This window comes from Pelodiscus sinensis, unplaced genomic scaffold, assembly GCF_049634645.1.
Source record: "Pelodiscus sinensis isolate JC-2024 unplaced genomic scaffold, ASM4963464v1 ctg78, whole genome shotgun sequence".
NCBI lineage: Eukaryota > Metazoa > Chordata > Testudines > Trionychidae > Pelodiscus > Pelodiscus sinensis.
In genome coordinates, this window is record NW_027466023.1 from 212278 (window position 1) to 238864 (window position 26587).

At 46.2% G+C, this 26587-nt stretch overlaps 1 protein-coding gene across 6 annotated transcripts in view; it reads left to right on the forward strand.

Annotated features, from left to right (window-relative positions):
- GOLGB1 (golgin B1) overlaps nt 1-26587 on the forward strand; it is a 131435-nt gene that overhangs the window by 92448 nt on the left and 12400 nt on the right. For 5 of the 6 annotated variants that reach the window (XM_075918353.1, XM_075918355.1, XM_075918357.1 and 2 more), the window contains 7 exons: nt 115-293; nt 1155-1323; nt 13865-14014; nt 18652-18810; nt 19010-19107; nt 19694-19828; nt 21088-21193. In XM_075918353.1, coding sequence (XP_075774468.1) covers nt 115-293; nt 1155-1323; nt 13865-14014; nt 18652-18810; nt 19010-19107; nt 19694-19828; nt 21088-21193 — 996 coding nt within the window. The remainder of the gene's footprint in view (nt 1-114; nt 294-1154; nt 1324-13864; nt 14015-18651; nt 18811-19009; nt 19108-19693; nt 19829-21087; nt 21194-26587) is intronic. The other variant, XM_075918356.1, reaches the window with a different exon arrangement.

Here is a 26587-nt window from a genome sequence, read left to right on the forward strand (position 1 = left end):
CGATTGCCATTGTGAAGAGCACTTTAGGAATTTCTGTAAATAATTGAAATAAACTTTGCTTATTCAGTAGCAGTTACAGGATTTGTCATTCTGCTATTTTTCCTCTGATTATAGTTGACAGAACTGAAGAATCTGCAACAGCAGTACCTGCAGATTTGCATGGAAACAGCTGAGATCTCTCACTTAAAGGCTCAACTGCAGGAGTATCAGCAAGTGGCTGATCAACAACAGTGTCTTCAAGAACAACTGAGGCAGGAAAGCATTTCCTCTCAACGGGAGCTCTACCAGCTTAGGTGAGAACAGCCCTTCTGCATCCTGGTCCATACTAGTGGTGGTCTTCAGGCAAGATTTGGAGAGTCCCATAAGCTGGAGAATGAGATCGGTACCAGACTAGCATGTATTAATTATATCAAACTGCCATTCTGGAATAAGCCAGTAGCTCTTTTAATTTTGTTTGTCTCCAGCAGAGGCTAGCATTGTGTGTTGCAGAGAAATATATAACTTCTCCCAATATTACAAATGTCCAATATTACACCTAATTTGTGCAGTACTAGAATATGGGAGCAAATTTGTCCCTCCACCCACCTAGTGACCAGCTGCCTCTCTGAGGTTCTTTTGGTTGTTAACCTGATTTGTGTTACTGCAGAAGACATTCTTATTCCTATGAGTGACTAGTTATTAGTTTGATGCCAAACCCATGCTGCTGACACCCTTAAAAAGTACAGTCCATAAATATTCCTACAGCAGTCTGTCCTCCCACACAACTAAAATTAACTAGCCAGAGAGAAGACTAAATGATTTACCTTGCACTCCTGCCTTGCAGACTGATTCAAGTCATTGTTTGTGTCAGTCTAGTTGAAACTGTCTGAAGACTATGGAAAGCATATTGTCCAGGGATGCTGTAAATTTGAAGCTGTGAGCATGCTACAGCCCTCAAGCTAATGGCAAGCTAGTTTTCTGAACCCTGCTCCATTTCAGGTGCTCAATGTGTGAATTAGGTATCCCTGACTGTAGGCGGAAATGTCTTGTTGCTAAGAACCTTTCTACTGGCATAGGTTAGCTATGGGGAGTAATGAGACTGTTCCCCTGCTAGGGACTACACGGAACATACTGCAGGAATTGCCCTCTATAATCTCTACTGTGTTGTTTTGCAGACAGGAGAAGACCACTTGGGAGATGCAGAACAAGAGAGCAAAAGAGCAGTACTTAATGGCCTTGGCAGACAAAGACCAGGAGCTAAGTTATTTACAAAGGATTGTGCAAGATTGTGCGAGGTCACCCCTGCCCAAGTCACAGATAATAGAGGAGCAATACCAAAGGCAGGTGAGCATTGAGGGAGTTTCCTTCATAGTATAAGGGAATGGGAAGCTTGGCATTCAGTCAGGGAGGAGACAAAGTGAAGGAGCAGTCACAGCACCTGAAAGCAGGTGGATCAAACAGAGTGGAAAGCACAAAATTTTTCTGTGTGTCCTTTGTGTGTTTCCGTTTGTTGGATGCACCAACAGTGCAGAGAGGATAGGTGAAAACCTCTTGTGATGGATGGGAGTGCTGGCCACCACTCATTGACTAAAGCCGTGGTCCCCAACCCAGTGCCCGCGGGCGCCATGGCGCCCGCCGGGCCCTTTACATGCGCCCGCGAAGCAATCTGGGCTGGCCCCGCCCCCGGGAGTGCGGCAGGTGCCAGCCCCGGGTGCATGGCCGGCCCCGGTGCGCTGCGCGTGCCGGTGCGGACCCTGACCCCCGCCCCCGGGTGCGCAGCGCGTGCCCTGGCCCTGGCCCCGGCCCCGGCCCCCGCACATGCCCTTGCCGGCCCTGGCGCCGGCCTTGGCCCCGCCACTGGGGGCGCTGCGCGTGCCCTTGCCGGCCCTGGCCCTGGCCCTGGCGCTGGCCTTGGCCCCGCCCCCGGGGGCGCCGTGCGAGCCCTTGCTGGCCCTGGCCCTGGCCCTGGCCCCGGCCCCGGCCCCGCGGAACCTGGGCAGCCCCTGCCCGGGATCGCAGCACATGCTGGTGCTGACTGTGGGCGTGCGGCGCATGCTTGGCCCCGCCCCCAGTCACGTGGCCTGTGAGCGGCCCCGCCCCCATACGCGCAGCGCGTGAGCGTCCCCGCAACCAGGAGCCAGGCAGGCCCAAAACGTTGGGGACCACTGGACTAAAGAGTTAAACTCAGGTAGGTAGGGGGTATTGGCAGGGAGCCAAGGAGAGCCAGTGGCAGAAATTGTTAAAATTGGAAGTGAGGAGATATACCTGCCTGCTATTTCCTTTGTGTGAGTTAAGTTAGGAGCTAGGGGAAGCAAGATGAAGTAATCAGACAAAACTACCATGCCTACAAGGAGTATTGGGCATGGGAATGGACTGGGCCTTGAAGTACGGATCAGTATGGAATGTGAATAGATAGAGAAATGTATGTTTAGTTGCAATCAGGTTATTTTTCTTTGTTTTGTTTGGTTAAACTTCTCTGCTCTGTGAAAACTTAACTTGGTGTGCCTTTTCCCCTTCAGGCAGCAAAACAAAAATAAAAAAATCCCAAAACTTCCAAGCAAAAAACGGGGGAAAATGTGTCCTTTTAAAATCCTGAGGTATGTGTTCCTGGTTCAGAATGACACCACCAGTGCTGTCACCATGTATGTTCCCCACTGTGAGTGCAGAAGGTGGGGACCCACAAGAGATCTTAAATATCTTGCCTCTATAGGCTTCTGCTTAAAAAAACTCCCCAAGGTCACAGATTTCCCAACCTTGGGAGGTAGCTGCCACCATCAAGTGCACAAATAACTCCCTTCTTCTAAAACCCAGCAAGAGCACTTGAACTTCTTTCACAAGGGTACCCAAAACTCTTTTACCACAAAAGAGCTTAAAAAGAGAGAGAAAACAAACTGCAGTCTCTGATAGCTGACCTTACAGTCTAGGTAGGTGCACACACACACCCCTCAGGATTTTAAAAGATACATTTTGAAGGCTTTATTTTTTTTCCTTTTTTTCTGTATCTTTAATAAAAGATCAAATCACCATTTAATGGTGTGTTTGCATTGGTACTACCCACATGGAGGTTTCTGTATGGAAAACTCTGAACCTCATTTTCTGTTGTTTAATGTTGGACAGCTACTGAGTTATACTAACATTTTTTAGCCCATATATTTTGTTGGGTAGTGTAAAATTAATAGGGGTCTGGAATGGCCTTTTTGGGTTGGTGCTCAAGGATTCAGCTACAGCAGGCATTATCCTTGGACATGTCCTTTTCCTTTGTTATGTAGTTTGGGACGATAGGGTCCAGTTGAGACCAGTGTTATGTTTTGTGATTATACATGTATTTGATCTCTCTCCATTTTGTAGCCTAGGTAACCAGATAGATATGGAGCTGCTCTGCCTTGTTTGGTCTCTTGCTTATCCTCATAGTCTCTGCATAACATTTCCAGGTCAAATTCCTTGTAATCGCTGTAATTTGTTAGTTTGTAGTATAAGAAATTGCTGATTTAATTAGAAATTATATAAATAGTAGTTAGGAGCAGGTATAATTGTATTCATTATTTGTCTATTCATATTTATTTTATGGGAATTAACATTACTAAATAAGGCTTTAGGAAAAGAAGTGATAGATATGTGAATTAACATACTAAAATAGATAAAAGATTCTAGCTACTGCCAAATTGTAGCCACTCGGACAGTGTGTTGAGTGTCCAAAGTAAACATGCGTAGGCAATAAAGCCGTCCCTTTAACCCCATCCACTCCTGGGACACCTGTTTTGTCTCTGACATATTTCATCTAAATTAGTTGACTCTAAGCGCTATTGCAATTTTTTGTTAGATATGACCAATTGTCTCCAGTTCTACTTGCTATGACTTAAATCTCTGTTCTTGGCTAAATAGATTGTACTTGTTTTTACTTTAATCAAATCTAAGAGCTTTAAATTAAGAAGAGCAGTGATCCTAGTAAACCTAGGTGCACTATTTCTTTGAGATACTATATCTGTGAATACAGAGAGTGTCTAGTGGCCCAGGGGCTGAATACTACAGCAAGACATTTGGAGGACCCAGGGGTAGCTAAACTACAGAAGGATAGCAAATCATGCATAGGCTGAAAGAGGAATGCTTGTGTTGCCCAAGGCTCATGGATTCATTGATTCTAAGGCCAGAAGACCAGTATGATCACCTGTGTATCACAGGCCATAGAGCTTCACCCAAATAATTCCTAAATTAGAAATACATCTAATCTTGATGTAAAAGTTGTCGGTGTTAGAAAATCTTCCACGGTCCTTTGTAAGAGGGATTTAAAGCACGGGTGGGGAGCCTTTTTTGGGTTGGGGGCCACTGACCCACAGAAAAATTAGTCAAGATTTGTCATTTCAAGATCTGTCATTTACTAGTGTTTAATCTGTTTGTGTGCCATACCAATTTATATCATTCTAGTTTCTTTTAATCAAAATGTTGTAAGCTACCAAATCAAGCACTTTACAGAAATCTAAGTATTTTATGTGCCCGCTATTCTGATTATCAATCAAACTTGTAATTGTTTAAAAAAAAATCCAGTTAGTTTGACAGGAACTATTTTTCATAAACCCATGTAGATATGCATTAATTACATTATCCACTTTTAGTTCTTTATTAATCAAGTTCCAGATAATCTGCTCCATTATTTTGCTTGTGATTGGTGTCAGAATAACAGCCCTATTATTACCTAGATCATCCTATTTTGCCCTTTTTAAAAACTGGCACCGCATTAACTTTCTTTCTGCATTCTGGAACTTTCCTAATATTCTAACTCTTAGTGCAGTCAATTAACAGTCCAGCAAGCTTTTCAGACAACTTCTTTAAAATGATTAGATGCAAGTTTTCTGGACCTACTGATTTAAAAATATCTATCTTTAGCTGCTTTCATTTAACATCCTCCATAAATAATAGCAGACTAGAAAGCTTATTACCATATGTTAAGACTATATTATCTGTTTCTCCATGTGACAATATGGCTGATGGTGGATCCTGTGCTGCTTCTTTGAGAAGTGTCCCCATGGGTGTTCTGCCTTTAGGTGCACCAGTGCCACTGCACCTCTTGTCAGAGACTTTTGCTAGCAGTGCCCTGGTAGGCTGTGCACATGGAATGCTGGCGCACAATATTTCAAAAGGTTATCCCGCATGTGCAGCCAACCACCTCCTTAGGTCCTTTCTGACCACCACTGGCTTTGGTCGCAGCAGAGCAATTGCCCTCAGATTACCTTGTTAATAGTTGTTAGAGCTTTGAGCAATTAGTTAATAGTGTATTAGTATAGCTTAGTTTTTTTAAAATATTGAGAAAAAACAATTGTCATTGCTAAGCTGTGGTTTATTACACTGCATGCAGTCTCACTCTTCAGTGACCAATTTAAACAGACTGTCCTGGGATGTGCCTGGTTCTCCAGAATTTAAAAAGCGCAAGAGCTGCAGGCTTTCAATTTCAATATCAGACAGACACTTAGAGTGTGTCTGCTGCTTAGGAGAGGAGCATGATACCGAACAGTGTCCTCGCTGTCAAAAGCTAATCGACAAAACAAGGAAAGCTAGAGATCTCCAGCTTAAAATGATCCTCAGCCAGAGAAATCATCACGGTCGGCCTCAGACCCATCTCATATACCATGCCACCCAGGCATGTGTCCCTGGGGACAGTATCTGATAGAGGGAATCCCTCCCAGTTGAGCCCCAGGGACCAGGAAAGGGCTCAAATGTCAAAGAGGAGGTCCTATTCTTCCTCAGGTTCCAACTCCCCAGTGAGGAAGCAATCGCAAAATAAAAAGTCCGTCTCCACGCCAGTTACAGTTAAAGCACCAGAGAAACAGACAGTGAATGGGGCAGGCACCGAGAAAAGCCATGACCCCAAGGAGAAGGCCCGCCTTCATCTGCCAAGCCAACCATGGTGCTGAAACAGAAGAGCTCCACACCAGCATCAGAAAAAATGCTGGCATCAAAAAAAGCAGCATTGGCAAGACCAATTCCAGCACCAAGACCAGTTCCAGCACCAAGTGCAGCAATTGAAACCCCTTCAGGGCTGCCAGCACTGAGTAAACATGCAAACACACATAACAAATAACCGGCACCGATGCCAATAATGCAAATGCCTGCAGTGCCCATCCCACTCACTCAGCCTCCAGTGCCTCAGTTTACCACCACAGAGGAACTGAGAGTAGCATTGGTGCCAGGAACCCCACTCTTTGGGGCATATGGCATCTCCAATACCTCAAGATTGTTTCTCTACAACACCTGCTTTGGTACCATCTTTATTGTAGGGAAGTAGGGCAAGGGTATTTGGGTTTGAGGTAGATCTTACATTGCACTTAAATTGAAAAAGTGATCTTGTGGTTAAAAATGTTGGAGACCACTGCAGTAGAGCAGCCTGTATCCAGGGAAATCTCGACCCCAGAGTCATCTTCACCGGAGCAATTCCCTGCACTGACCACGATGCGGCAAAAGCCCAGAAAATTGCCAACGCCTTCGCCCAGACCGGAGCATGTGCGTTTCTCACCTGAACCTCCTTCTCCTTCTCCAGTGCATTCAATACATTCACCGAGACATTATACATGTCGAATTTATCATTCCCTTCATGTCTCACCACATTATCACTACTGGTACCGACACTCACCGGCTCCGTCTACACACTCCAGGGGAAGATTGCGATCGCCCAGATCCCTGATACACTCCAGTCATTCAGGAGACCATACTACTACCAGGCGTAGATACTACTCCAGGTCCCCACATGGTTCCCGTTACTACGTTCGCTCCCCCACTCACTACCGTTACCATAGACATTACTCCTACTTATCTCGCCGGGACACATTGTCACCATCATCTCCTCACCGGTTACAACCATCACCTGCTGGAGCGCGTTCATCTGCACTGCCTTCAACAAGGCCACCTACCCCAACTGGAATTCCGCCTTCCATGCCACTCCCATCGCACCCACAACAACAACAACAGTGATCTTCTGAACCAGAAGAACTGCAGGGACAGTCACCCACTGACCAATCATCATCATCACCAGACGATGCAGTTTTTCAAGGTGATACATCCCCATCAGATGACCTCCATCAGTTCCAGGAGCTGTTTAAAAGGGTAGCAGACGGTCAATGGGTACAACTTGCTGAAGTACAGCAAAAACAGCATCATCTGCTTAGGAACTTGCAACCATCACACCAATCTAAAGTGGCACTACCACTCGATAATGCCATCTTAGAAATAGCGGATGATATATGGCAAGTGCCAGCCTCAACTCCCGCTACCAACAAGAAAGCAGACAAGAAATATTTCGTCCCAGCAAAAGGCATGGAATTCCTTTTCATGCATCCACAACCAAATTCACTGGATCTTTTTGTACGAAAGGTATACTCCTCGGCGACACTGACTCTTCACATGGCCATCTACGCTGCATTATTGGCCAATAACTTCGATAATTACTCGAAGCTGGTCCCACTCATGGAACACTTGCTGGATAACAAGCGTGACATCTTCAAGGCAATGGTCCAGGAAGGCTATGCAGCTTCCAGAACAGCTCTGCACATAGCCCTTGACACACAAGACAGTGCAGCGCGGACCACAGCCACCTCGGTAGTCATGTGCAGGACATCATAGTTGCAGCAAGTAGCTGTGCCAAAAGACCTCCTATCCAAAGTTGAAGATCTTCCCTTTGACAGGCAGAGTTTTTTCTCGGAGAAGACGGACCAAATCCTCCACTCAGGCAAGGACTCCAGAACCATCACTCAGAGCGTTAGGGATGTATACCCCGCCTTACCACCGTATAAGGTACATACTCTACCAAACACAAAGACCATTCTCCCATCCGATGACCCAATATAGACAACAGGACCATTAACACAACAAACAGCAGGTTTGATGCCTTGGTCAAGGGACTGCAAACCATACCGCTAGACAACCACCCTTGTGCCACAGATACACTATTTCACCATCGTCTCAGGCCATTTCAACACCGATAGGTCCATATTACCACCGACAGATGGGTTTTGCAGACCATTGCGCTGGGTTACACCATCCCCTTCATCTCATTGCCTCCTCCCACCCCAACCCTCTTCAGGGACTCATCTCACGAACCTCTGCTAAAACAAGATGCACTTCGTCTATTGACCATCGGCGCAATAGAGAAGGTTCCAGACGAGTTCAGGGGCAGGGGTTTTTACTCCCGATACTTCGTAACCGAGAAAAAATTGGGAGGTTGGAGGCTGATCCTAGATCTGCGGGGTTTAAATTGGTATCTTCGAAAACAAAGTTTCCGGATGGTTACCCTAGCAACGATCATTCCAGCACTACACAGCAGAGATTGGTTCACGTCCCTTGATCTACAGGACGCATATTTTCATGTAGCCATTCATCCGGCCCACAGAAGGTCTCTTCATTTCCAAAGAGGCGCAGACCATTTCCAGTACAAGTTCTTGCCTTCGGTCTCTCGTCGTCTCCCAGGGTTTTCTCAAAGACGTTAGCAGTGGTCACGGCGTACCTACATCGACTAGGTATCATGATGTTCTCTTACCTGGATGACTGCCTAATCAGAGCACCTTCGTTAACCGAAGCGCTTCATATCACCAACACCACAAGAGCCATATTCAAGACGCTAGGGCTGATCCTCAATATCCCAAAGTCATCCATGATGCCGCATCAATCAATAGACTTCATCAACACACACCTCGACTCAACCAAGGCACGAGCCTTCTTACCCATAAACAGATTCCAAACAATTCAAGACCTGATACAAATACTCTCTACCAGTCCCAAAATGTCTATACTCTAATGTCTACAGCTCATGGGCCATATGGCGTCCATGATGTATGTCGTAGCGCATGCAAGACTACGATTCCGGTGTCTTCAACACTGGATTGCCACAATATATACCCCAAACGCCCACAACATCCACAGGAGAGTTACAGTACCTGTTTATGTCAAAAAATCGCTGACTTGGTGGACCATCCCCGACAATCTGATGGCTGGGATGCCCTTTCATCATCCCCAACCAACAATGCAGCTGACCAGCACGAAATTACGCTCATTGCAGAGTACCTTTCTGGACAACAGAACTCCACAGCCAATGCATTAAGCAGGCTTTTCTCCATGAACCATGAGTGGCAGCTGCACCCAGAAGTACTTTACGCCATATTCCAGCACCGGAGGTTCCCATCAGTAGACCTCTTTCCAGACGACTCAATGCAAGATGACCTCAATACTGCTCGAGGGCCGGGATTGGGCAGAGCTCCATGGGGGATGCCTTCTTATGCAGTTGGAGTCAACATCTGGAGTCAAATCCTGCTGGAAAGGGATAACAAGTGGAGTTCCTCAAGGGTCTGTTTTGGGACCCGTACTGTTCAATATCTTCATCAATGATGTAGATATTGGGATAGAGAGTACGCTTATTAAGTTTGCAGATGACACCAAACTGGGTGGGGTTGCAACTTCTTTGGAGGATAGGGACATAATTCAAAATGACCTTAGCAAGTTAGAGAAATGGTCAGAGGTAAACAGGATGAGGTTTAATAAAGAGAAATGCAAAGTGCTCCACTTAGGAAGGAACAATCAGTTCCATACATACAAGATGGGAAGCGACTGTCTAGGAAGGAGCATGGCGGAAAGGGATCTAGGGGTCATAGTGGACCACAAGTTGAATATGAGTCAACAGTGTGATGCTGTTGCAAAAAAAGCAAATATGATTCTAGGTTGTATCAACAGGTGTGTTGTAAGCAAAACTCGTGAAGTCATTCTGCCGCTCTACTCTGCACTAGTTAGGCCTCAGCTGGAGTACTGTGTCCAGTTCTGGGCGCCACATTTCAAGAAAGATGTGGAGAAATTGGAAAGGGTACAGAGAAGAGCGACAAGAATGATTAAAGGTTTAGAGAACATGACCTATGAAGCCAGGCTTCATGAACTGGGCTTGTTTAGTTTGGAAAAAAGAAGATTAAGGGGGGACATGATAGCGGTTTTCAAATATCTAAAAGGGTGTCACAAGGAGGAAGGCGAAAATTTGTTCCTCTTGGTTTCTGAGGACAGGACAAGGAGTAATGGGCTTAAAGTGCAGCAGGGGAGGTTTAGATTGGACATTAGGAAAAAATTCCTAACTGTCAGGGTGGTCAAATATTGGAATAAATTGTCAAGGGAGGTGGTGGAATCTCCCTCTCTGGAGATATTTAAGAACAGGTTAGATAGACATCTGTCAGGGATGGTGTAGACGGAGCTTGGTCCTGCCTTGAGGGCGGGGGGCTGGACTCGATGACCTCTCGAGGTCCCTTCCAGTCCTATTATTCTATGATTCTATGATTCTATCTTCTATACGCCTTCCCTCCCACGCCCCTAATTCCTAGAGTCTTGTAGAAAATAGCGATTGAGGGAGCTATGGTAATTCCGGTAGACCCCTTCTGGCCACGACAGACATGGTTCCCTTACCTGTCTCGCATGTCGATCCGCTCTCCATATCGCCTTCCCAAACATCGCGAGTTGCTCACGCAGAATCACGGACGCTCGATACATCCGCAGCTCGACCACGTCGCCCTGGCAGCCTTGTACCTGGTTGGTTCCAACAGACCTGCTCACACAAGAGAACGGTTAGATGCACCATGCAGATATCCACACACTCTCATTTCTGCTGTAGTCAGTCAACTACCATCCATGCATGAAGATGAATACACCAAGGATGTACTGCAAATCCTTATGAACTGCCGCAGACCTGCAACCAGGAAAACATGCAAGCAAAAATGGCACTATTTCGCAGTTTGGTGTTCAAAAGAGAACTGCACTTCATTAGATACTGGGGTTTCACATGTACTTACATACCTGCTACATCTACATTAAACAGGACTGTCATTAAGTTTGATTGAAATACTTGTTGGTGCCATATTGGCTCTACATTCTCCAATACAGGGTTATCCTGTTTTTACTTACCCATCCATCAAGAGGTTTCTTCAGGGCCTACATAATATGTTTCCACCATGAAGAGACCCAGTTCCCACATGAGACCTTAACCTTGTGCTTAGGGCGCTGATAAGCAAGCCCATTGAACCATTAGCTACCTTCTGGTTGCAATTACCTCTGTAAGAAGAGTGGGCGAGTTAGGGGCACTCATGACAGAACCCCTATACACAATATTTCATAAAGACAAAGTGATCCTACGTACCCACCCTAAGTTTCTCCCAAAAGTACTTGCCTCATTCCACTGGTAACAAACCCGTATACTTACCCATCATCTTGAAACCCCATAAGGACTACAGAGAAAAGGGCATTATGCACCCTTGATGTCTGCAGGGCAATTGCCTTCTGCTTACAATGCACGGAACCCTTTTGCAAAATGCCACGACTCTTCGTGTCATCTACAGAGTGGTCACAGGGGTTACCTATATCGAATCAAAGACTGTCTACATGGATCTCAGCTGCATACACCTAGCCTACACTGCATTCCAGAAGGAGCCCAACTCCACCGTACAGGCTTACTCCACAAGAGCAATGGCAGCATCAACACAGCACCACACCATCCAGTCATTTGCAGATGCTGATACATGTTCTGACCAGACAATACTCATGGTTACCAGGTCAAAATCACCAAAAGGCCCACCACCAAGCACGATTACTGCTTCGTAATCACCTAAAGGTGGAGCAGCCACGGGGACAATCATCGAAGAAGGGAAGATTATTCACGTGGTACATTAACTGTAGTTCTTTGAGATGGTTGTCCCCATAGGTGCTCCACCACTCACCTTCCTTCCCTCTGCTTCGGATCCAACTGCATCTGTGTCAGAGAAAGAACTGAGGAGGTGGTTAGCTGTGCATGTGGGATAGCCATTTCAAATGTCGCGCACTGGCGTTCTGCATGCACAGCAGACTGGGGCACTGCTGGCAAAAGTCTCCGACAGGAGGCTCAATCGTGGTGGAGAACCCATGGGAACAACCATCTTGAAGAACTCCAGTTACTGTACCAGGTAAGTAGACTTCCCTTTTCTTGGTGGGAGACTAAGCCAGCCCCTTGCCCCTGCTCTTGGAGCACCAAGTGCCCTACTAGGGGCCCAGGAAGGTGATAGGGGAAGCAGGGAAGGGTTCTAGGTCTGAGCCCCAGCTCCTCTCAAATCTTGCAGCGTTTCTTACCCTCTTCCCTCCAGTGCGGTTATCCTTGATGCTGGCGGAGGAGGTCACGATGCACTGCTTGGACAGAGTCTCCCTTCCTCCAATTCTCTGGTCTTTCTAATCTCAGCAACACACCTCCAAACTCCAGTCCTCTCTCCTTACTCATTCCCCCTGTCTGTCTGAAGTAGGGGGTGGGGCATTATTAGGTTCCTGACAAGTGCTTCAGTTATCCTGTAGTCGTCTTCTCTAGTCGATAGGGGAAACATACCTTAATTCAGGGGAAACTTTTTTTGGTTTGGGGCTACTGACCCACAGAATAATCAATTGGGGGCCACACATAAGTGAGAATAAAAAAAATCTTCACTAATGTGGTCCCCAACAGAGAGAGAAGATCCCCACATTCCCCTTGCACACCAGTACCTGGGGTAACCTAGCTAGTAGATACTGTGTGCTCCAGCCCACGTGGGAACAGCAAGGGGCTAGAGTTCCAGTGTGGGCTCCCCAGTACTGGTGAGCCCCCTAGACCTCAGGAGCCGGATCCAAGCAAGCTGGAGGCCACATTTAGTCCCCAGGCTTTAGGTTCCCCATCCTTGCCTTAATTAATCTAGGGCTTATATATCTCTCCTCTAGCATTCTCCCACTGCCCCTTGGGCCTCCTGTATCACATCCCCAAGTACAGAAAAGAAGTATTTACTGAACACTTTAGACCTTTTTTGCTTTATTATTGATAATTCTACCATATCCATCTAATGATAGACCAATACTATTGCCAGGATTCTTTTTGGTCCTAATATATTTTAAAATCTCCTTCTTACTATCCTTAATTCTGCAGGCTTCCCTAATCAGTTTTCTGAAATTCTTAATTTCTGTTGTATATTCATTAATATCAACTTCCCCTTTCTTCTTTATTTAATTATTTATTTTTTACAACTCTGCTATCACTTTCCTTCTAAACCAGTTTTTTTTTTTTTTTAACAACATAGCCTCCTTCCTCAATCATGGGATTGTGGCATTTTTGGGCATCTGGTGTGTTTAAATTATTCTCAATTATCATTCACATTTTTATGATTGAACTCTTCCTTCCCGCTGATATGGCTCAGAATTGTTTTCAGCTTTGTGAAACTACCCCTTTTAAAGCCACAAGTATATGTAACTGGTCTGAATTTTATTCTGTTTACACACTACATATGTGATCAAGTCATGATCATTTGTCCCTGACATACCACAGACTTTTAGGTCTGTGATCAGTTCCTCTTTATCTGTTAGGATATGGACTAATATAGATTTTCCCCATGTTGGATGCATAGCTTTTTGAATTAGGAAATTACAATCTAAAATTATTAGAAATCCATGGATGTTTTAGTACTGGCAACATAAGATCTCCAGCACATGTCATTCAAATAGAAGTTCCTCATGATTACACCGATTTTTTTTCCCATATACATTATAGATAAGTGCATAAGAGGCTGTCATCCTGTTCCCTACTGTGATTTGTAGTCTGTAGCAGATGTCAGTTAGTACCTTTATCATAAGCTTTATCAGTTAGGACATTAATACATATGCATTCAGGATAATTTTTGACTGAGTTATGTAAGACTCAGATTTTTGACAGAGTGCCATTCCCTTTCCCCTCTTGCTCATTTGATTCTTCCTAAATAAGTTAAGAACATTCATTTTAACACCCAGTCATGCAACAAGGGGATTCATGACTTGTATGCCAGACAGATGTGCAGTTAGAGGGAATGGGATTCAGCAAAGATCTCAGCAGTAAATACATTCATCAACATTTTCTTGGCAGACTTCTCTAGAGATCCCCAACTCCAGCGAGACTTTGGGAGGAAACCTGTCCAGCTTAGAGGCTGAGATGGATCACCTCCGGGTCCAACTGGATAACAGCCTGAAAGAACTGCATCAAAAGGAGCTAAGAATTCAGCAGTTAAACAGCAAGGTACAGTAAGTTACCTCTGTCTCCTTATGGACCTGGGAGAGGTGGGAGGGGAGGATAACAGACATCCTATAGGACTTGGAGGAAGGAAGCAGACTTCTGCCTGCTTAAGGGATTTGTGCTGGGAATGTAGACTCCTCAGAGGTCCTTAGGGCTTGTGGAAAACAAATATCTGTCCCAGAGCTTAGAGACCTCCACCTAGAGGAGTAATGAGATTCAAGGTGAATATCAGGAAAAACTGTTGGGCTGCAGAACAGCTTCCACAGGGAAGAATCATAGAATCATAGAATAGAATCATAGAATAATAGGACTGGAAGGGACCTCGAGAGGTCATCGAGTCCAGCCCCCCGCCCTCAAGGCAGGACCAAGCTCCGTCTACACCATCCCTGACAGATATCTATCTAACCTGTTCTTAAATATCTCCAGAGAGGGAGATTCCACCACCTCCCTTGGCAATTTATTCCAATATTTGACCACCCTGACAGTTAGGAATTTTTTCCTAATGTCCAATCTAAACCTCCCCTGCTGCACTTTAAGCCCATTGCTCCTTGTCCTGTCCTCAGTAACCAAGAGGAACAAATTTTCGCCTTCCTCCTTGTGACACCCTTTTAGATATTTGAAAACCGCTATCATGTCCCCCCTTAATCTTCTTTTTTCCAAACTAAACAAGCCCAGTTCATGAAGCCTGGCTTCATAGGTCATGTTCTCTAAACCTTTAATCATTCTTGTCGCTCTTCTCTGTACCCTTTCCAATTTCTCCACATCTTTCTTGAAATGTGGTGCCCAGAACTGGACACAGTACTCCAGCTGAGGCCTAACTAGTGCAGAGTAGAGCGGCAGAATGACTTCACGAGTTTTGCTTACAACACACCTGTTGATACAACCTAGAATCATATTTGCTTTTTTTGCAACAGCATCACACTGTTGACTCATATTCAACTTGTGGTCCACTATGACCCCTAGATCCCTTTCCGCCATGCTCCTTCCTAGACAGTCGCTTCCCATCTTGTATGTATGGAACTGATTGTTCCTTCCTAAGTGGAGCACTTTGCATTTCTCTTTATTAAACCTCATCCTGTTTACCTCTGACCATTTCTCTAACTTGCTAAGGTCATTTTGAATTATGTCCCTATCCTCCAAAGAAGTTGCAACCCCACCCAGTTTGGTATCATCTGCAAACTTAATAAGCGTACTCTCTATCCCAATATCTACATCATTGATGAAGATATTGAACAGTACGGGTCCCAAAACAGACCCTTGAGGAACTCCACTTGTTATCCCTTTCCAGCAGGATTTAGCACCGTTAACAACAACTCTCTGACTACTGTTATCCAGCCAATTATGCACCCACCTTATCGTGGCCCTATCTAAGTTATATTTGCCTAGTTTATCAAGAAGACTATCACGCGAGACCGTATCAAATGCCTTACTAAATTCTAGGTATATGACATCCACTGCTTCTCCCTTATCCACAAGGCTCATTATCCTATCAAAGAAAGCTATCAGATTAGTTTGGCATGACTTGTTCTTCACAAACCCATGCTGGCTATTCCCTATCACTTTATTACCTTCCAAGTGTTTGCATAGGATTTCCTTAATTACCTGCTCCATTATCTTCCCTGGGACAGACGTTAAACTGACCGGTCTGTAGTTTCCTGGGTTGTTCTTATTCCCCTTTTTATAGATGGGCACAATATTTGCCCTTTTCCAGTCTTCTGGAATCTCCCCTTGTCTGCCATGATTTTTCAAAGATCATAGCTAAAGGCTCAGATACCTCCTCTATCAGCTCCTTGAGTATTCTGGGATGCATTTCATCAGGACCTGGTGACTTGCTGACATCTAACTTTCCTAAGTGATTTCTAACTTGTTCTTTGTGTATCCTATCTTCTACACTTACCCTCTCTCTGCTTGTATTCACTACGTTAGGCACACCTCCAGACTTCTTTTGCCAGAAGCATCGCTTCTGTTCTGTTCATTCCCTCTGGCGCAGTGTTTCCTGAACTTTTTAAGACCGAGGAACACCAAACAATTTTTTTTATGGGGAACATTTTTTATTGGGGAAGGGAAGAGAAGGGAGGTTTGTCCCTTTAATGGTGGCCATTTTGAATTCTGTTCTCTCCGTGGCACACGTCCGACTGCCTCGCAGAGTCATGAGTTTTCTTTTATCTTTAAGAAAATAAGTTCTTTGCCCTCATAATTGTGAAGAAAAGCTTGAAAATGTGTCCTGAAGGTAACCAATACACTGACTGCTTGAGTTTGCAGACTGTCTGAGATAATAGCTCCAAAAGGGAGGATCTCAATATCCCATGCATCTCAATGAAGTGTTAACTCTGACCCACTGCTTTAGAGTCCAGCTAACCCATCCCAGACAAGGTCCATATATGGCAGAAGAGGAAGAGTATGGCAAACCCATCTCCCAAGCAGAGACAGTCTGGCTATGGGATATGCATTGAAGGATAGTGAGGATGGGCACTTGCTGGTATTCCTGCTTCCCTGGGAGGAAGAAGAGGGCCTTTGCTGCTCCCACAGGATAAAAGTCTCCAGCTTCCATTCCTGGATGATGCTTCCCCTGAGCTCTTCGGGATGGCAGGAAAACCCCCTACCACTCCAGGTGGGGTGAAGTGCTATACTGTAGCACTGGACCCACACAGAGCCCTATGTCATGGTGTGTCTAGGACTCCAGATTGTTTTAGTTCAGTCCTGATGATAGCCTGTGACCCTGGCACCAAGCATCTTTTTTCACATTCACATTGTGACTCATTTCCAGCTTCTCCTCTGTTCAAGTCTGTAAGTTTTGGGTCATCTTACTTTGCGTAAAGAAACAAGCAATGATGTACAAAAGAAAATGATCAGAATTGCAAATTCAAGCACTCAAAATTTAGAAAATGGTAGATTTATGGTGGCTCATGCAGGCTTAATTCTAGTCCCTTGTTCCTGTGCATTTTGGTACAGCTCCCTGTGTTAGTCATTACATATTTTTCAGCTTCAGCATCAAATTATCCAACAGACACAGCTTCATTCGCTACACAAGAATGCCTTATTTGTCATCCATCCCGAGTAAATAATGATCCAGGAATTCTGGACACATTCAAATCTCAGGCGCACATAAAATTCTGCTTACTGAATTTCTCCAGAAACTACTTGGCAAATTCAGTATTAAGTCAACATCTGGAAATTCCATATTGTTGTTGTACCAATAAAAGGAAGCAGGATCTTATGAGGGGGATAAGGCAAAAAGCCACATTTATTGTAAAGATAATAAAAAAAAATAAAGAAAAGATAGAAGCAAACAACGTTGTTTAACTACTTAACCCTTATACAGGCAGTCCCCGGGTTACATGGATCCGACTTACATCAGATCCCTACTTACAAACGGGGTGAGGCAACCCCGCACTAGCTGCTTCCCCCCAGCAGACCAGGGAGACGCGAAGCTAGCGCGCCCCCCTCCCCCCCCAGCAGACCAGGGAGACGTGGAGCAGCTTCTCAGCAGACACCTCAGCTTGAGAATAAAGGACTGAGGGAAGTGAGGTGTGGGAGAATAAAACTGAGCTCTGGAGAAATGTTTGGCTAGAGTTTCCCCTACAATATGTACCAGTTCCGACTTACATACAAATTCAACTTAAGAACAAACCTACAGTCCCTATCTTGTACGTAACCCGGGGACTGCCTGTACATATAAACATTCATTCATCCATTCATTCAGGTTCTGTGTATTTGTTATAGTTACCAGCCTGGAAGTTGCTTGTGACAGAATACTGGCCAGGTATTCTGTACACAAGTGATGGTAGTGGGGAGCGAAGTCCTGATCAGATGCGCATCTGAAGCTCCTGGTAGGCTGGCAGCAGAACCTTGGACTTCAGTGCTAAAGCCAACTGAGATCTAATCTACAGGCAGATTCATAGAATCATAGGATTGGAAGAGACCTCAGGAGGTCATTGAGTCCAGCCCTTTGCTAAAAGCAGGACCAATCCCAACTAAATCATCCCAGCCAGGGCTTTGTCAAGCCAGGACTTAAAAATCTCTAGGAATGGAGATTCCACTACCTCCCTAGGGAACCCATTCCAATGCTTTGCCAGCCTCCTAGTGAAATAATTTTCCAATTATACAACCTAGACCTCCTCCATTGCAATTTGAGATCATTGCTCCTCCTTCTGTCATCTCTCACCTATGAGAACATCCTCCATCCTTTTTGGAACCCCGCTTCAGGTAGTTGGAGGCTGCTACCAACTCCTCCCCTTCCCCCCATCACCACCACTCTTCCTTTCTGCAAACTAAATAAGCCCAAATCCCTCAGCCTCCCCTCTTAAGTCATGTGCTCCACCTCCCTACTCATTTTGGTTGCCCTCTGCTGGACTTTCTCCAATGCATCCATGTCCTTTCTGTAATGGGTGGCCCAGAAGTGGACACACAACTACAGATGTGGCCTCATCACTTCCCTAGATTATTCCTTATCTGCTCTTGTGAAGTGCTTGCACCTTCCTCCGGGTATCAGGTACTGACCACTATCAGGGATGGATCCTGGAGTACAAGAATTTGTGGCTGATCAAGACAAGCAATAAAACTCTTTTACTGTGGATGCCAAGGGGAGCAGCGTCTCTCTAAAGTTCTGTCTTAGCATCTTTGCTCTGTCTTTTCCCCAGCTCTCTCAGACCTTTGAGGAGAAAAATGCCCTGTCTATCCAGTTGCGGGGCAGCAGCCAGAATCTGCGTGAGAGCCACCAGGCCAACCGTGAACTTCTGAACCGCTGCATGGCCCTGGAGAGGCAGCTGCAGGAGCTACAATCTCCAAACAAGGACATGGTAAGGGGGAAGAGTAATGGAGGGGAAGGGGAAAGCATAGACAGATTAAAGGGTGAGTCTCACTGCAGACTTTCTTTACTGTGAGAGAGAGCAGCTGGTCTGGATTCTGTTCTGCTTGAGACTTAATCCTGTTCTCCCATTTCTTCACTGATTGTGCTATTTGGTGCTTGATGGCTTGCACACATGCATTCTGTTTCAGAGGTTACTTGTGACAGATGCTGCTCCAGGAGCCCCCCAAGAAAAGAATGAACCTCAAAGAGAGAGTTATACTCCAGAACTACAGGAATTACAGCTGAGGTGAGAATGGAGGGAAAAGATGTAAATCCTGAGGACTGGCTGATGCCCAAAGAGGCAGGGAAAAGTATGAGTCCTGCTGGACCTTCTGGAATCTGAGGAGCACTCAGCTGTGACTCACGATTCCTTTAGATTAAATCACACTGACACTGACTGCAACCTGTAGCAATTGCTGCTGCTCAGAGCACGTCAGCTTAGTGCCCCATTCACTGTAGTGGCTCATCAGTAAATATAAGGTTACATTTATGAACCTGGTCTAAATGTTCAGGACTCTGTGAGCTAGACCAGGGCTGCCTCTGGGACTGAGACCTACTCTGAGGAGTGTGCTTCTTAGGAATAATGGAACTAACGGTGGGAGTGGGTCATTTAGCTCATGGTTATGGAACTCCTTTTCTGCATTGACCACAAAACCTTGATGGCTCAGTGCAAGACCCACCTCCTCATCTCAGCACTCCAGTAAGAGAATAAAACCCACCTGCTTGTGGAGACAAGGGAGGGAGTCTGCCCATGTACTAGAGCAGTGAATAAAATATAAACAGAGATCCCAAGAGAGGCAGTTTGGGCATTTCAGTGTCCTATTTTCTACCAGGTTATCAGAGGCCAAACATCTACACAGCAGCACAAAGCAGGACCTGAGGCATTTGGAAGAGCAGCTGCAGGAGGAACGAGACCAGCGTCTTGCTGCAGAGGAGGCTTTCTTAGCAGCACAAGATCGAATCAGAAGGTGGAGTGTGTCTAATTAATCAAGCTGAGTGTTATCTGAGTGCATTGCCAAGTTTCTAGCTGTCTGTCCATCTCTGCTTTTCATAGAATGCCCACAATCACTAAATCCAGGCTCTACATTAGATAGCTAAGAGTTGGTCATGATTTTTCCTTAAAATCCCAATTTAAAGGAAGCTTATGGTCATTGACTGTCCTCTCTGAGCAAGGAATCCTCATCTGAAATCTAGGACACTTGTGAACTAGAAATCTCCTTAAGTCTGGTCTAGCCACCAGAGACTTTTGAAGCCTTGTCTGAATTATGGTGATTCCCAGATTGCGTACTTGAGATCGGGTCCATTATGCTGGGTGCTGCAAAGAGACTCTGACAGACATGGCTTCTGCTTGCAATTTAATTTGAAATAAGACTCAAACAAGTTGGGATAGGGCTCGCACTAAGGCCATACCCTTACACAGGGAGCTGGTAAGTAATTTGGATTCCTGGGAGTACCCAATATTTACAGACAGGTTCATCTCAAGTCATGCTGTAATCTGGCCTTCATTGACTGATCAGTTTCTTTTAGGCATCATAGCCTATTGTTTGTAGTTTCCAGTTGTGTCATTGTATGTCCAGGGCACTGAAACCAAATGATCATAGAATACTAGAAGGGACCTCATTGAGTCATCTCGTCCAGTCTCCTGCAGTCAAGGCAGGAGTCAGTATTATTTAGACTATCCCTGACATGTGTTTGTCTAATCTGCTCTTAAATATCTCTAGTGATGGAGATTCCACAACCTCCCTAGGCAATTTATTGCAGCAGTTAACCATCCTGACAGTAAGTTTTTATCCTAATGTCTAACCTAAATCTTCCTTGCTGTAGTTTAAGCCCATTGATTGTTGTCCTGTCCTCAGAGATTAAGAACAATTTTTCTCCCTCCTCTTTGTAATATTCTTTTAGGTACCTGAAAATTGTCATAGTGTCCCCTCTCAGTCTTCTCTTTTCCAGACTAAACAAACCCAATTCTTTCAGTCTTCCCTCATAGGTCATGTATTTTAGACCTTTAATCAATTTTGTTGCTCTTCTCTGGATCCTCTCCAGCTTCTCCTAGAAGTTGCTAGAAAGCCAGTGCATGAACTGGAGTAATACACTGCTAATGGCTAGCACTGCTCTACTGGCCAGCAGCCATGATCTGCACAGACTCTGGCTTCTGAGTGACCCATGGGAGCAGGTTGCTGCATTATGTGTTCTAGCAAGTAATTGAATGTTTCTCTCTCTCCTGTAGGTTGGAGTCAAGTGAATGGGCATCTGCTTTGAGTTCCAGTATTGATGTATTTCCAACCCATGAACATTCCTTACTAGTTGACCCCATGGACAGTACCTTTAGCAAGGTAAGAATACCATGGCAGTAACTGTGTCCAGGGAGCTAGCTTCATAATGTAGCAACAGCTGCTTCAGGAGAATATGGCCAGAACATGGCGAACAGATCTGTGTTGATTCTGAGTGCTGAATATAGTTCATAGCATCTATGACCTGCCACTCCCACTGCATAGATAAAGATGTCTCCACACCAGAGTTACTCAGGATCTGGATCTTGGAACCAGTTGGGCTCTTGGAGGCCAAAGTTGCATCGGGGACTTCTCCCTCATTGCAGAACCTTCTTGGTGAAAACTGAAACAAAAGTAATTAAGCACCTCTGCCATTTCCATATTTTCTGTTTTTGTTTTTCCCTCTTCATTTAGTAATTGTCCTACCCTGTCCTTGGTCTTCCTATTAGTTCTAATATATTTGTAGAATGTTTTCTTGTTACCCTTTATGTCTCTAGCTCAGTGATTCCCAAACTTTTCGGCATCACGCCCCTTTTTGATTTTTGAGAAACCCTCACCCCCCCCCCCCCCCCCCCCCACAAAAAACTAGCAGCAAAACTTGGGGTGGAATTGACGGGTGTGTGTATGGCTGGGTTGCCTCACGCTGCCCCCCCTGGAAGTTCTTCACGCCCCCCCAGTTTGGGAACCCATGGTCTAGCTAGTTTGAGCTCGTTTTGTGCCTTCATCTTTCTAATTTTAGCCTGACATACTTGGTTAATTTGACCTACTTTCCACTTTTTGTAAGACTCCTTTTTGATTTTTAGATCAACCAAGATCTCTTGGTTAATCCAGGATGGTCTCTTATCATACTTCGAATCTTTTCTACACAATGGAATAGTGTGCTCTTGTATTCTTAGTAATGTCTTGTTAAAAAACTGTCCACTGTATTCAGTTGTTGTTCTTCGAGTGCTTGTTCACATCGATTCCAATTCAGGTGTATGCACACTGTGTGCATGAACATCAGAAACTTTTCCCCAGCAGTTCCTGTAGGGTCGGCCATGAAGACCTGTAGAGTGGCACTGGTATATCAGCATATATATATATATATATATATATATATATATACACATACACACACACACCACTGCCAACCCTACCCTCCCTCAGTTCCCTTTTACCGTCCATGGTGATGTTGGAACTGTAGCTGGCTCTTGCTTAGCAAGTGCCTAGTCCCTCATAATAGCTCTGGTGTTCCTCATCTTTATCTTGGTCTTCATTATAAGGATCTTCAAACACATACAAGAATGGTGAGTGTGTGCCCAAGTGTTTAGCCCCCTGCAGTGCCGGGGCATGCCTAACACCCCAGGTTTTAGAGCATGCACCGACTGTAAGCACCATATGCCCAACAGCGATCTGCATGATTTGTGCATCCACTGTTTGGGTGAAGAACACCGTACAGAAAAGTGCAGAATCTTCAGGAGTTTCAAGCCCCGTACTAGAAAGGACGGGGAGCATAGGCTCCAACAACTCCTGATGGAGGCAGCATTAAAACCCCCTCAAACCGAAAAATTGGTCCTGGGAGCCAGTTCAGTGCACAGTGCCCTGATCTCCATGAGAGATACAGCAGCTGGGTACAGCCAAAGACTGTCAGTGCTGGGGATCCCCGGCACCAAAGACGACGGTGCTGAGGCATAAATCTTCTTCGCTTGCATCATGGGACAGGAGAGAGGACAAAGGTCAGCCCTCCCCACAGTCCCTAGCAGAGACAGGACCAGAACCAGAGAAAATGGTCCAGGGTGTTCCGTCGACTCCAGCCCTGGGACCGGGGCCATCGAGCCCAGCACATGACCAGCCACCCAGAGACATGAGCCCAGTGCAGGTCTTAAACTCCCCTTCGATGATGAACACTTTTGAAGCGGCCAGAGACCTGATAGAAATCTCAGAGGATGAAGTGTCCACTGTGTGGGACAAACCACTGCCACTGGGTCCACACCGCTCCAGGGGAAAGCCTCCTATGTTCCACCGACCACAGTCAACTGAGTGGTACCAGGATGGCTCTTTTTCTTCAGAGGGTCCTCTGTCACCAGCGCAACATTCCTCGCCACCTGCATGGCAAGAGAGTCCAGCACTGAGTACCAGCCCAGCACCGAGAGATAGGCATTCGACACAGCGGTTGGTCTGCAGATCCAGGTCAAGATCTAGGAGTCCGAGACACCGTTCCCTTTCCTAGCCTCCTCAGTGCCGGTCGGGGTCCCAGACATGGTCCTGTCACCTGGTGCTGGCACTGTCATCTTCGGCACCATCATGGTCATCCCAGTCAGGATCGGAGTTGGACGAGTAGCGGGCAGGTCTCGGTGCAGCCAATCTTAACGTACTGTTAGGGACCAACTGGTACAGTGGCAGCAGCACTGGCCACTGCCAGCCCAATTGTCCTTCTGGACCCCTGGGCATATCACCAGTCCGAAGGCACTCCCTGCTCGTTGGTGTCCATATGTCACGGGTCGTCTTCTCCTCAGGACAGACACTGTCCTCAGAGGAGTGCTGTCCACCTAGAAGGGACAGCCCTCCCACTGAGGCTAGAACAGCCACTAGGAAAAGACAATCGGGAGAATCCCAAGGACGGAGTCCAGGCATCGGTGGAGGGCACTGCCCAGGCCTATTCATCGTCTTCCCCAGATGAGGCAGTGGCGGGTACCTCCATGTCGGGGCCCCCGCCTGTGGCCCACTGGGCATATCAGGAGTTTCTGCACAGGGTAGCGTGGAACATGAACCTCCGGTTGGAGGAGGTACAGGAACCCAAGGACCCAATGGTGGACATCCTCTCGCATGAGGGGCCCCCCTAGGGTGGCTCTGCCAATCATAAAGACTCTACAGTCAAACTACACGACCCTGTGGCAGACCCCGTTCTCTAGTCCTCTGGTTGCTAAGGGGGTTGAGAGGAGGTACTTTGTCCCACCCAAGGGATACAAGTTCCTGTACTCCTACCCTCACCCCTCATCAATTGTGGTTTCAGCAGTCATCCCCCAGAGGCTGTTGGAGTCCCTCACGTAGTGGTTGAACCTCCACAACCTGTCAGAGGGCGTACAGTTCATTACTCTAAACCCCACTTTGACTCTGGTGATGGACACATTGGACATGGGGTGGGGAGCCTACTTGGGCGACCTAAGGACGCAAGGCCTATGGTCACCTGTGGATATGACTCTTCACATCAATGTGAAGGAACTGAGAGCAGTCAGATTGGCATGCCGGGTGTTCCAAATGCAGATGCAGGGACGGTGCATATCAGTGTGTACGGACAATACAACCATAATGTTTTATATAAACAAATGGGGGGCATGGCGGGGGAGGGGGGAAGTCATCTCGCCTGCACAGAGGCTATGGTTTTATTGTGTCAAACACAGTATCCATCTCGAAGCGCAATATCTCCCAGGGCTGCAGAACACATTTTGGCAGATGCCCTCAGCAGGACCTTTATGGTCCATGAGTGGTCGGTCAGGGAAGACGTGATAAGATCAGTCTTCCAAAGGTAGGGGACTCCCCATCTAAACCTGTTCACCACCGCAGAAAACAAGAAATGTCTGGCCTTTTATTTGTTCCAGAATCACAGGAGATGTGTTTGCTCTCCACTGGGCAGAGGCACCTCTCTTGTACGCTTTTCCCCCCAATTCCCTTGGTACATTGGGTCTTAGTGAAGGCCCAAGGGGCGGGGCCCATCTGATCATGTTGGCACTGGCGTGGCCACGCCAGCATTGCTTCTCCACCCTGCTCAGCCTGTCGGGGGAAACCTCGATATCCCTGTCCCTATACTCAGACCTGACACAGCATCAGGGACGCCTCAGGCACCCAGATCTGTGCTCCCTCCATCTAACAGCATGGAAACAGGATGGCTTGATTTGTTAGAGATTCAGTGCTCAAGACAGGTACAGGAGGGTCTTATTGGGCAGCAGAAAGCCCTCTACAAGAGTGGCATATTTAGCCAAATGGAAAAGGTTTCCTACCTGGTGTGAGGGACGGGATGTGTCCCCGGGACGGACAGACATCCCAGTGGTGTTGGAGTACTTGTTGCACCTACGATCTCGGGCTGGCACCCTCCTCAGTCAAGGTGCACTTGGCAGCACTGTCCACTTTCCACCCAGGTTGCTCCCATGTTTCCCTGTTTGGCCACCCCATGATGACCCAATTCAGGAAAGGGTTGGACAGGTCGTACCCGTATTTTCGTCCACCTGTACCTGCTTGGGACTTTAATTTGGTGCTCAATAACCTTTTGGGTCCGCTCTATGAACTGATGGTTCAGTGTTCTTTGCTACATCTTGTCAGCCAACGGTCAGGGCAGTGAGTGGTGTTTGTGTGTGCTATATACCCGAGACTTCAACTGCTGAGACCGGGGTCCCTTGCAGTGGGCAACCTGGAGGAGGTTGACGAGCGCCCCAATAAGTTTGCAGGGAGAGCTTATTACACTTCAGATTTTAGCTGCTAGAATCTGTGATTCCTTCGCAGCGGGCAGCCTGGGGGAGGCTGAGAAGTGCCCCAACGGATCTGCCACCTGGGAGTGACACAAATCCAAATGCCCAAGCTCTCCCTATATCTGTCCCTTAAGACCGGCTGAAGTTCTTTTAAATTGTGCCTGGTTCTATTACAGCAACTGAAGGAGTCAGGTTAAAGCTTAAACAGTTACAGGTTTATTGAGGAAGCTTATAAATCATATGGTTGCAATGCCTATTGTTCTATTTCTTAACTGCTAGCAAAATATAGATCTTAAAAATGGTTACAAAGAAGATAAAGACAGGAAAAACAAATAATAGTACCAAGTAACAGCTTAACCTTTAAGGAGCTCTAAGTCTGTATACACTTAAGACAGAGGACCACATCCAGGTACAATTTTTACCCCCTTCTGTGCCTCTCGACTCCAGCGTGTCAGGCCAGGGCCGGTCCCTCAATTCCTAGGAAAGACGAAAATACGAGGTGGGCGTCCCCATAGAACCTCGGGAGGTCAAACACCTAACCCGACCAGCAGGTAGAGGGTAGAATGACACTCAAAAGTGAGTGCACTGCTGTACCCACCTTTATACCCATAGGGTCACGTATTTCTCTTTCTTATCTGTGATGCCAAATGGTGCTGGTCTGTCTTTTGTGAGACCAGTTCTTACAAGAGAGTTGTGAACTTAATTTACACTTGTAAGAGAGATAACTAAATTGGAAGTACTGGGCATTCTTTTCTCAGTGGGAAATTCCTCTTCCAGGGACTGTGTGTTCGTATCAACATGGGTGCCAGCCGGGTACTTCTCGCAGCCTCAAGGCCGGCTTATTGCCTTAATCGTTCTCTCCTCATATCTGTTTTTAGCTTCTCAGGATCAGATGAGCCAGCATAGACTATGCTGATTTTATTGCTCCTTCTCTGTCCTGTATGCTTCAGGAACCTCAGAGAGGCAAATAAGATGGATGAGATGGGGGAGGGCGGGGCTGTCTGGCTACACATCT